The sequence below is a fragment of the Arachis ipaensis genome, chromosome B2, assembly GCF_059453495.1.
Source record: "Arachis ipaensis isolate K30076 ecotype BB chromosome B2, ASM5945349v1, whole genome shotgun sequence".
Lineage (NCBI taxonomy): Eukaryota > Viridiplantae > Streptophyta > Magnoliopsida > Fabales > Fabaceae > Arachis > Arachis ipaensis.
Genome location: NC_142437.1, coordinates 28,592,014 through 28,604,640, shown reverse-complemented (window position 1 = coordinate 28,604,640; position 12,627 = coordinate 28,592,014). Strand labels below are relative to the sequence as shown.

The 12,627-nt window shown below is 37.0% G+C and overlaps 1 protein-coding gene across 1 annotated transcript; it reads left to right on the top strand.

The window, feature by feature from the left end:
- The first annotated feature begins 890 nt into the window (after positions 1-890).
- Positions 891-6,058, top strand: LOC107625167 (THO complex subunit 7A). The gene is made up of 3 exons (XM_016327745.3): positions 891-1,504; positions 2,606-3,237; positions 5,663-6,058. Exons 2-3 carry the CDS (start codon positions 2,644-2,646, stop codon positions 5,795-5,797), a joined length of 729 nt encoding a protein of 242 aa, XP_016183231.1. The 5' UTR covers positions 891-1,504; positions 2,606-2,643; the 3' UTR covers positions 5,798-6,058.
- The last annotated feature ends 6,569 nt before the right edge of the window (positions 6,059-12,627 follow it).

Sequence of the window (12,627 nt, the reverse complement as noted above, 5' to 3'; positions counted from 1 at the left end):
AGACGTTTAAATGCTACTTCTCTAAATGACTAATGGAGATGCACGTTTTGGAATTTCAGAAATTTAGTTGGTCATTAATTAAAGTGGAGGACTAAATTGGGTAGTGATTTAAATTTTAGGAACCATTTTAGACATCTATTCAAATTTAATTTGTCAATATTCTCAAAAAAAAAAAAAAATCATATGGTGCTGAAAGGCAAATTTACTATACCTAAGGAACTATCGTATCATGGTCATGCAGTGGACGCGTGTCCTATGAAACTAATGAAAGTCATTGTTTTCTAACGTCTTGTAGGTGATGACAGTGTAAAGTGTAAACAGAAGTGAAATTCGTAATCGTAGCAATTTATTTACAATCAATAACAAATCAGTACGTTAAGATCCATTAACAATTTATTTACAATCAATAACAAATCAGTACATTACTAGATTCATTTAACAAATGATTTTAATAATATTTTTTATTATTTTTCTTTATCTTTTTCGATCAATCTTTCTTGTAGTTAGGCCTTTCAGGTGAATTTATAAGAAATTTTGGCATAGAAAATTAATTTTTTTTTAATTCACAAAAAATCACTTAAAAAAAGGCAAGGTTATAAAAAACAGATCGGACCAACTAGTCAAATCGGTTCAATTGAAAATCGACGAAAAAAACAGTCCGATCCAAATGTATAAAACCATCTAATTAAAAACGGTTCGAAAATGCAGTCGAGGCCTTGGATCAATAGCAGTATCACCTATCTTACTAAGAGCTGCACCCGGGTTCGAATCCTCAGTGAGGAATATAGAATCCATGTTAGTAGTAGTGTACCCATGTAGTGTATGTGTGTATTGTGTAAGTATGTAATGTATAGGTATAATACCTAGGATTGAAGTTGTCTAATCTACTTGACTAAAAAAAACTGTTTGAAAATACTTGAAAAAAAAAAACTGTTGGAAAACTGAATTAGCCGGTCGTATTGGATTGGAATCCGGCCGATTTATGAAAAACGACGTCGTTTCCTTCCTTGAAAAAGGGAAATAGCCAAATAGGCATTGCAGTATTGCACGCGTTATCCCCGCCTTCTCCAACTCCTTCCTTCAGCAAACTGCCCTAGCCTCCACCAAAGAAAGCAAACCCTAGCCTCCACCAATCGTTGTCGCCGTCTGTCGGAGTGAGAGACTGCTGCCGCCGTCCGTCGCACTCAAGAACTTCCGTCTTCGTGCTCTCGGGCCTCTCGCCGGATCCTCCGCGTCGTGTGCTTGCATATCGCCTCTCTCCTCTGTGCTCGGCTGCTCGCGCCTCCCTCCGCCAGTGAGTGCTCGAGCTGTGCGTGTTGGTTGCTGCTCGTCGTCCGTGGTTGTCTCTGCTCGATTCTGCTTCCCACTCTCACTTGAGTCTCGTCTCAGTCACTGGCATCTCGTGGTTCGTCTGTCTCGTTGCCGGCGGGAGAAGCAACTCGTGGGGTTGTCTCTTGCTTCGTCGCCTTCCGTCGGGTGGTCGCCGACTCGCCGTCGACCGTTGGTGAGTCCCTGCACCATCGCTTCCCTGTTCTCTCTTTTCCAGATTTTCCTTCTCCCTGTATTTTTGCATGTTGCTGAATTGTTAATCAATAAATTTGCCTTGTTGCTGGTCTAAATGTTGCTGTAAATCGGGACTTTACTAGGATTTGTTAAATTTATTGCTGTAACTTGAATTTGTTGCTTCCCAGTCGCGGAATCAGAACAGAATGCTCAGTCAGTGCTTGGTTGATTGGCTTTGCTCACTGATTGTATTTGATGATAAATTTTAAATTGATAACTTCAAAATTTTAAATTTGCACTGCCTATGTTACTGATTCACTCTTTATTAAAATTGAGTTGAAAACTGTTAATCTTTCTTCATTTTTCATTGTTCTTAACTTCTGTTCTTATTAAAAAATTTGCAATTAGTGATCTTTTGATTTATTATATGCTTCATGTTTTTAATTTCACTCTACTTCTAGGCTTTGAAATCAGTTTATGATAACTGTGATGCAATTATTTTGTTGGATAACTGAAGTAATTATTGAGTTCAAGAGATTGAGTTTTTCTGTTCTCATTATTAGTAAGACATGGATAGTTTAGAATTTTCTATTTCTTTCCCTTACTTCTGAAGGTTCAGTGTTGGCTTCAACTTTCAAATGAAAATTGGGAGCTGGTGAAGATAATAACATCTTCTGTAACTGAGTCTGTTGTTTCACCGTCTGATGGAAAAGTAAGATATGATCTAGAATTACTATAGTACACAGTGATGTTTGTTCCATCTAGCTGGACTCGGTGAGACAACTGGGAAATGTTCTTTTTTGGTCTGATTAACTAACTTCAATATTTAACCTTGTTAATCATATCTTTTTAATGGAAGTATAATTTTATTACTTGTCAACAAATTTGGAGTAAGTTTTTGCATATTTTAATGATTAATTACATTCAATTGGTGATATTTTATGTATGATTTTAAATTTAAAAAATATTTTAAGATGTTTATTTATAATTTATTTATTATTTTTTATAAAACAATTTTTCCAATTGAATTACGGTTAGACCGATTAGACCAATAAATCAATAATAATAACTAAAGCGGTTTGATGACCGGTCCGATTTTCAGAACCTTAGAATTGAGAGTGGCTTTGTGAAGAAATTGAGATGCTGAAAGGGAGAAAGGTTTCAGGGAGGGGAGAGGCAGTTGCAGCCACATACGCCTTCGGTCCCGCCGAAGATGACGTCATCATCAAACACAGGCTTCTCACTCGCACAACAACAACGAGGGGTGAGCCTCCATTGAAGAAGCTTCAGAAGAAGTTCACCGCTTTCGTCTCCGAGGTTGAAAAGGACGACGCCGACAACTACAGTGACTGCGATAAGCTCGCGAGAGCGTTCTTGCAGGAGCTCACGACTTTTGAGATCCCGCTTCTGAAGAGCAAAGCCATTGTTGATGCAAATATCAGAGAGCAGGAGAATTTCAACGAGCTCAAGGACGAAACGAATCGACAGATCTTGATAGCGCAGAACGACATTGAAGATCTTAAGAAGCTTCTGGAAGAGAGTAAAGTTGAGAGAAGGCATAAAGAGGAGTGTGAGGCTATCAGGAAATTGGTTGCTCAGCAACCGCCAAGGTCAGAGACGCAGAAGCTCATTACGCAATTGGAGAAAGAAATCATGGCGTTGGACATGGAGAATACTGCTGGTTCCAGATTGTTGGAGCTTCGGAAGAAGCAATTTGCTCTTTTGTTGCATGTGGTGAGTGGTTGTTGCTTATGCTATATGCATTGATGGCTTTATCTGATTGCTCTGTTGTTTTTCTTTTGTAGAATTTGAATCAATTTTGTGGTTTAGGGTTGCCTTTTTGTGTTTATCTGTTATGCTTCTGTGTGGTAATTGTAGATACTATGAATTATGGCTTTCATGTAGTTTAATTGATTAGTTCCAAACTCAATTAACGTTGGTAATTTACTCTAGAGCATGTTTAGTTTAGTATAATCAAGTGAAGTACATTTGCAAATTGGAACATCTAGTATTTCAATCCAATTTGGTATTAAATTTTGATTCTATTAGATCCTATGCTAGGAGGTCAATTCCAGTATTCCACCCACACATACCCTTCTTTTCCCTCCACTTACCCACCCACTTCCGTTATTTACCTTCTCTTCAACCCTCTATATAATGTCCTTGGCTTTTGGAAGCTTTATGGGTATAACAAATGGGAAGGAGGCCAAATTCTTGTGGCAATGTCTAATGTATGCCCCCAACTGGAGTATGTGGTTGAAGTGCAATTCTTGCACCTTCAATTTCATTTTCATTTTATGACAAGCATGTTTTGTGATAGATAGAGTTCAAGTGCTTGGCCTCTTGTTCATGTAAAGTACACAGTCTATTTAGAGGATATTCGCTCATATATTTTGAGAGATTGGAAAGCTATGCTTTGTTCATAGTTCTTTTTGTATGTTTTGGTTCTGTGTAGAGGATCTTTTTTCCATCTTCTTTCTTGTATACTCTTTCTTACGATCAACACAAATCTTCTTTTATCGAAAAGGGAAAAAATGCTCCTGGTCCTGGCTGCATCATGGTGTCAAAGTAAAACTAAACTCTCTAAAAATGCATAAATTGTATAGGTTCATAATATCTAGCTGCCATTGGTCACATACGGCATTCAATTAAATACTCTTATAGATTGGAATTGCATGATGATTTAAAATTGATAGGCTTGCCATGGAATGCACAGAGGCATTACTTATTGAGGCATTACTTATTGGTGCAGTCTGAATGATTTTAGAAATAGAACTCATTTTTGTAAAAGAGAATGCAAAAACAGAAAAATAGAATGCTATTTTAACAGACAGATAGACAGAACAAGTCATTTGTGCTGAGGAATAGCTGTGGCATACTAGTATGAAAAGTTGGACTCAAGCATGTCTCACTTTTTCTTCTTTATTATTTCTTAATAATGTTAAGGAGATTTTATTTAGTGGAGAACAAGTATTACAAATAGACATAATAGAAAAAAACTATCAATGTAGTAATTCATGTTATGATAGAGATTTAAGCTTAAATGGGTTTAATTCAGATATGATTTATGACAAGGAACTATGGCCTCATGTAATATGTATAGGCAACCCTGCCTAAGGAGATAAGACTTGGGGGTTTAGTGAATTAGTGCTTAGTAGTAACTCATTCTCTCAGCATTTCTTCTATAATGATCCAGTTAACTTGTTATTAGTTTTAGTCATCCCCCTATAAAAGGGTGAATTACACTTCACATTGTACATTTCTTTCTATCCATTCTCGCGTTGCGCTGATGATAATGGAACTCAACACAAATGCTTATTCTTATCTTATAAAGCTAGTCTAAAATTTGGGATTAAATGTGCAAGAGTTATGCCATATTTGTCATTTCCTTACGTTCCTTATAGTAACATATTGTGACCATGTGCTATTTTGCAAATGTAAGCACCTCCCATCTTAGTCCAACATTCTTAAAAAGTTACAACTTTATCCAAACGTATATTGTCATACTTGTTAACACAACTATTATCTTTATCTTTTGATGGTTGCAGGAGATTTATATCTCTGTTATGCTCACCTTTGTCAGATGTAAAATTGAAACTGTTGAATTAGTATGTCGATGGTGATTGTGATTCAGACAGTGAGACTCTTCCGTTCAAATATTCCAAAACAATGTTTTATATTCTGCTTTTCTCTTCTTCTGTGTTGCTGAAGTTGTTCTTCCAGTCTGTACTTAATATTTTTGGTACATATCGATCAAAGGTTGCCAATTTTAAATACAAGCCAATCCTTCTAAAAGGCCAAGATTTATGACTACAGTATTTGGTTTTTAAATTTATGAAACAACACTGATTTTCATGTCTTAAAATCTTGTGCCATGTTTAAACCTTTAAGCTTGCTGAATATGTTGTGTGATGCTTAGAATGATAGAAAAACTGCAACAAACAACAACAACAACAAAGCCTTGTCCCACTAGGTGGGGTCGGCTAATGATAGGAAAACTGCGTATATGTAATTTTTTTTTCTTTATTCTATCTAATATTTCATCTTGTAGTTGTATGTTGTATCCTGGCATCCTGCATTTTGGAAAGGAAAATGTTGTGCATTGTAAAACAACTTACAGTAACATTCATTCTGTCGCTGTTGCTTAACCTTTCTTCAGGTGGATGAGTTGCAGAACACGGTAGAGGAAGAGCAGAAGAATCTGGTTGAGGAGATAAGAATAGCAACCGAGGAACTTAAGAATGGGATGGAGAATGGAAGTGGAGGCTCAGAAGCAATGACAATTGACCAGTAACTAGGTTCGGTCTCAGTCTTGCTGTTGTAACATCATCTACTCTTTAAGAAGCAAACATGGAGTACCCCCCAAAGTGATTAGGAACCACTTATAAATCCAATATCAATATATTTGTTCTAATACTTAGGACCTTTGTAAAAGTGCATTCTGATTTCAATGATTTCATCTGAAAGTAGGTCTTTATGTGTATGAGTGCGAGTGTTAGTTTATCACAAACCAAATGAAATGAAATCGGGATAGAAATTTTTTTATCGCTACTCATTTTTGGAATTCATATCAACAGCGAACCTAACAATTTCTACCACTTGGTTTTATTTTTTCCCTTTTAATATCTCTTTTGTTTAAGGAAATGCTAATTTAACAGTTAAAAGAGAGTAAACAATCAACAACTACAAGGAAAAAGTTTCAGTTGCTATATTAAGACTTTATCCTTGTAATAATTTATTCTCTGTTTATTATTTATTATCCAACACTAAAGGTGGTTTGTATTTGCTTGATTGGGATATGACAATCTACAATAAGTATAGGAAAGTCTACTTGTACCCTGATAAAAAAAAAAGTTTAATTTTGATGCTGTGTATTATTATTCAATCAGATTTATAAGTTTAGATGACTTTTGAATAGTGAGTTTGAAAATTAGTTATTTTTATTAATGCTGTAATACACAATTAATTGTCTGCATAATTTTTAAAGTATATTTTGTTTTTGAAATTTGGCAAAAGTTTTAAAAATACTCTTAAGTTTTGTTTTGTTTCAATTTTATCCTAAAAGTTTTCGATTTGCATCAATTATTTCCCTGGCTGCTAATTTTTCAAAAATTTTAAGACCAATGCAACGACAATTTCATAAGAACATTCTTCCAACACAAGCAAATCAAACATAATTTTTATATATTTTTGTTGGATTGGTTTTAAATTTTTTGAAAATTTAGCTATTGCGGATATATTTTATGCAAATCAAAAACTTTTGGACTAAAATTGAAACAAAATAAAATATTTTTAAAATTTACTTTAAAATTGAAACAAAATTGAAACAAAATATTTTTAAAATTTTTGATAAATTTCAAGGACAAAATATACTTTAGCCTTTTTTTTTATGATGCATGAAAATTTTTCTGATATATACCTATGTCATTGTTTCCCAAATTACTTGTAAGCCAAATATATTGTTGCCCTATGTAATTTATTTTGGTCGTCAAAATGGTCAAAGAGAGCATTACCTCCTTTGGTGTTCCTTATTTGACATATATGATGATTAGCATCACCATAGAGTAGGTTAACAAATATTGCATCACATTCAATAATTCAAACTTAGCATGGACAACATAGATATTGCATGGCCTTAGTCAATTGGCTTTGCCTTCGCAACATCTAATTGACTATCCCCAGAAAGGATAATTTTTTTTTATAAAATTATAATTAAATTTTTATCCATATCTACAAGCGAGTGGTGTGTGTGCAAGGAGGAAGGTCTGTTAATCACGTAGAAAGACGTAATAATCAACGTGAAATCATACTATTGGTAATCAACTTGATTTGGTAACCGGCGAAAATAGCTACGTGTTTGTGTGGCTTTTATAAGAATCTAATTCTGACAGATTTCTGGTATTAAAAATTCAAAACAAGTCATCTATTTATTTATTTATTTATTTAATATTTAATCATATATCAATATCACGAGTTAAGTCTTAGAATGGTCCCTGAACTTGCACTCGAGTTTTAAAGTAATCCTTGAAATTAATAATTACTCAAATTCGTCCATGAAATTGTTTTTCGAGACTTATAGTAGTCCTTAAAATAATTTTTTCGTCCTCGAAATTGTTCTCCGAGACTCATAATAGTCCCTAAAATAATTTCCATCCATCCTTACCATTAGAAAGGACTAAAACGACGTCGTTTTATATTTAAAAAAAATACAACCCCCTTCCCCGGTTTCCTTTTTCCTTTCGTCTTCCGCAATCCTTTTTCACTTCTTCTTTCCCTTCCTCTTCTACGCTCCCCTTTCCCATTCCCAGTTTCCTTCTCTCTTTCCCTTTCACACTCCCGTTCCCCTTCCCCAACGCTTTCTCAGTTCTCCTTCTCCTTCCCCTACCCCTTCCACGCTCCCCTTTCTCTTTCCCATTCCCAGTTCCTTTTTTTTTTCTTTTTACGGTCTTCTTTTCCTTCTCCAAAATTTTTCTTCCTTTTTCTTTCTCAATTTTTTTCTTCCTTTTCCTTACACGCTCCCCTTCTCCTTTCCTAATTCATCCTCAGTTCTTCTTTTCTTTTTTCTCTCAGAAGAAATAAAATAATAATTTGTTAATTCACATAGAGATAATGGAAGATGGAAAGAATTACAGAAGGCAAACCTTTTGCGGGCGTTACCTCTCTTGCCGCCGTCGCGCCCTTTCATTAATTTGTTTTTGGGCCACCGTGGCGCCTCCTCTCATGCATGTGCTTCTACTTTTCTCTGCTCCGGCAGCCTGCTTCTTTCTTCTACTCCGTCGGTCTGCTCTGCCTCTTCTTCCATCATTTATTCTTTTTGTTGCTTATGTTTTAATTTTTGTTGTTGATCGATGTGATGTTATTGCATATTTATTGTTGCCACTGTTATGATTTATAAAAGTTTTTCTTATTTAAATCAAATTATTGGCTTGAGCATGATTATCGGATGTCTACATAAACTAATATGAATTTGATAGTTTAATTATTATTTGCAATGATGATGATGTTGTTGTTGTTACTGTGAATTTGAAGAAGAAGAACAGGATGAAGAAGAGAATTGGTGAAGGTAATTGGAGATTATGTTTTTTTTCTAATAAATACAAAACAACATCATGTTGGAGATTATGATTTTTTTTGGGATAAATACAAAACGACGTTGTTTCAGTCCTTCCGATGATAAGGATGGACGGAAATTATTTTAGGGACTACTATGAGTCCCGGAGAACAATTTTAGGGACAAATTTGAGTAATTATTAACTTCAGGGATCACTTTAAGGCTCGAGTGCAAGTTCAGGGACCACTTTGAGACTTAACTTCAATATCACTATATTAGTAAAGTATCCCATTTGCATAATTTTTAGGTGTTTACTACGGTATGATGATAAATTCATATGTACCGATACGTTAAAATATGGATAAATAGTAACAAGCCACGTGAAATTTATTTTTCACATCAGTATTTAATTTTTTTTAAATATATATTATATCACCACTTTTACTAATACATCCCTTTTAATTAAATAAAAAAAATATTTTTAATTTAATTTTATAAAAAGTCTTAAACATCCTTACTTTATTTGATTAGACAAAAATACCCTTTTAAATTAATCAAATTTTAGAATTCAATTAATCCTAATTTTATAGTTTTAACTTTCAAATAATTTAAACAACAAAACAAAAACATATTAAAAAAAAAACCAAAAATCAATCGTTCTTCATCTTCTCTAATTCCCCTAATCATTCGTGTCCCCCTCTAAAGCAAAGCAAAACATATCAATAAAACTAAAAATCAATCGTTCTTCATCTTCTCCAATTCCCCTAATATCATTCATGCCCCCCCTTCTCAAGCAAAACAGTGAAAGTCCCAAACCAAAACGGCAAAATCCTAGCCCTAGGTTCTTTACCGCCGCCGTCCCCTGTCTCAGCGCTTCCGCTTCTTCCTCTTCCCTCTGTCCGGAACCCAGGTAGCTCGGCACGTCGTCCCCATCCTTGCTGGCTTCTCTGCTATCGCCGTCGTGTCGTCGGTCGCTGCCAGAACTGGGCTAGATAGGGTGTGCGAAGGGGATGGCTTCCATTCAAACTACTGAGTGAAAGGCGAGCTACGGGTCTACGCTTGTTCCTGTGCGAGAATCTTCGGCTTCAAACTTCAGATTTTTTTATCCCGGCTCGCTCTGTTGCACATTCATATCCGGGCGAGTCTAGAACAAAAACAAGGGCTAGGTAGGTAAAGGTTACAGGGTTACAGCCAGCATAAAGAATTCTTAGGCGCCAAACAAATTACCTCTTTCTTTCATTAGGCCATGTGTCATGGGGATGAGGGACCCTTGCCGCATTGGATTGGGAATGTGGCCATTTCACTATTTTACATTGATCCACAGCAGATAGAGGAGAAGACTAAGCCTTTCTTTTCTTTTCTTTTAGACTGTTTCAATTTCAGCGGGGAAAGAAAAACGCTTTCGGAGATCAAGATTCATTTTTGATTTCGTCGAAGGTTAGTGGCCCTGCTTTTAATTTTGCTCAGGTTGTTGAATGCTCGTTTTTTTTTTCTTCTTTTTAATTTCTAAAACTTTTGGTCAAATGTTGTTGTAATGTTTGTTGCTGTGTTAAAATTGTTCGGTTGTTGAATGATTATTTGATCTTCATCATCGTCATTATCAACAATGTCACTTATTAAATTTATTGGATGACTCTTCGATTTCTTCAATTTTCTGTTGTTGAGTGATTTTATCTTTCTATTGCTACTTTTGATTATCTTTTTTTCTGCTCGTCTTCTAAGTCCAGCCTCGAAAAAAGCTTTTTCATTTTAGATTTACTTTTTTCCAATGATTCTATGTGTAATTTTCATTCTGTAAGAGTGAACTACACTTTTTCTCTCTGAAGTTATGTGATAATTGTTACATTTTACCTTTTGCTTTGTTATGCTTTTTTTTTTTAAGTAAAAGCTCAACACAATAGAGTGGAGCATAAAGTGCTAGATAAACACTACAAACCTACTTAATTAAAATAATCACTACAAACAACGAATAGTCCCCATGTCATCTTCGGCATTGCCATCAACAACAAAGGGGGTCAACACCTGTCCACTCGTTAACGCTAGTCGCGGTCATGCGAATGACCTCATCAACACCTTTGCTCTTATTCTGGAAGATTCTCATGTTCCTTTCCAACCAAATGTTCCACACGATGGCACAAAAGCATCTTAGTCGCGGCTTCCGATCCGCCGGACTTCTCGGTTCCTCTGTCCAACTTAGAAAATGCTCTTTCATGGATCCCGGACAAGACCATTGATGGCGAAACACCGCTATCCAAGCATTCCACACCTTCCAAGCAAAAACACAGCCTGGAAAAAAGTTATGTACAAATTCCAACTCGTTATTACAGAAGACACAGACACTATCTTCCGCGCTGACAATCCCAAACCGGCTTAGCCTCTCCTTTGTATTCACCCTGCCGATCACAACAAACCAAACGAACAGCTCAACTCTTAGTGGGACCAACCCTTTCCAAATGGTCTTCATGAAGCTGTAACTGGTCACCTCCTCTAGAAGCATTTCTTCCTGTAGCACCTGCACGAATGAGTTAGTTGAAAAAATACCTTGCCTATCATATTTTCATACCACTCTGTCCTCTCTGTTATGCACTAATTTCACAGGTCTCAATGCCTCATGTAATTGACCCAGGAGTTCTAACTCCCAGTGGAACAGCTCTCGCCTCCATTGGAAGTTCCAAATCTACTCTAACCCATCCCAAAACCCGGAATCCCCAATAACAGATCCACATTGGTTTGAAACAGAGAAAAGCCTCGGAAATTGATCCTTCAGAGATCCACCAAGTACCCAGACATCCTCCCAAAACCGTGTCTGTCGCCCATCACCAATCTCCATACACAAACATGTTACCATCTTATCCCTTATACATTGATTTGTGATTTGTAGCTGACAAATATCCTTCCATGGGCCTCCTCTAGCAGGTAGCACTTGAGTTGACAGGAGCTCGTTGGGGTTCAGACTATTACACGAGCATACGACCTTCTTCCACAAAGGGCACTCTTCCTTTGCAAACCACCACCACCACTTAAACAGTAGTGCTGTATTACGGATCATAGCATCTCCCACTCCCAACCCGCCTAATCTCTTAGGAGCCTGCACCACTTCCCATCTTACTAATGCTATACCATTTCTACCATCCTCCTTACTCCACAGAAATCTCCTTTGCAAAGAGATCAGTTTCTCAGCAACTATAACAGCCCAGACCACCCGCTAGCACAATATTGTCCGCTTTGGCACACAAGGCCTCACGGTTTTGCCTTTGACGATAGGGATGCTAGCCGAAGCCCCCCACACTCACTCGTCAAAACGCGTCATGCTAGGGAGAGGTATCCACACCCTTATAAGGCATGCTTCGTTCCCCTCCCCAATCGATGTGGGCCTTACAATCCACCCCCCTAAAGGAGTCCAGCGCCCTCGCTGGCACATCGATCCAGGTTCTGGCTCTGATACCATCTGTAACAGCCCAGACCACCCGCTAGCACAATATTGTCCGCTTTGGCACACAAGGCCTCACGGTTTTGCCTTTGACGATAGGGATGCTAGCCGAAGCCCCCCACACTCACTCGTCAAAACGCGTCATGCTAGGGAGAGGTATCCACACCCTTATAAGGCATGCTTCGTTCCCCTCCCCAACCGATGTGGGCCTTACAGCAACAGCCTTCGGTATCTTGAACAAGCTTAAATAATATACTGGCAGACTATTTAAGACTGATTTAATGAGCACTACCTTTCCAGCTTTGTTTAGCACCTTAGCTTTTCACAGACTGAGTTTCTCCTCCACTTTGCCTATTATAGGCTTCCAGGTCTTCACCAATCTCGGATTTGCTCCTAAAGAGATTCCAAGGTATTTTACTGGAAGAGTGTCCCCCTTACAATCCAGTAAGTTGCACATACGCTGGACCCACTGCTCATCACAATTAATTGGAATCAAACTGGACTTGTCAAAATTAATCCTTAGCCCTGACATCAACTCAAAACATCGCAGAAGTCGCTTGTAGTTCTTGATAGTCTCCTCTACAGGTGGGCAGAGTAGAATAGTATCATCCGCAAACTACAGATGTGACAATTCTATACTATC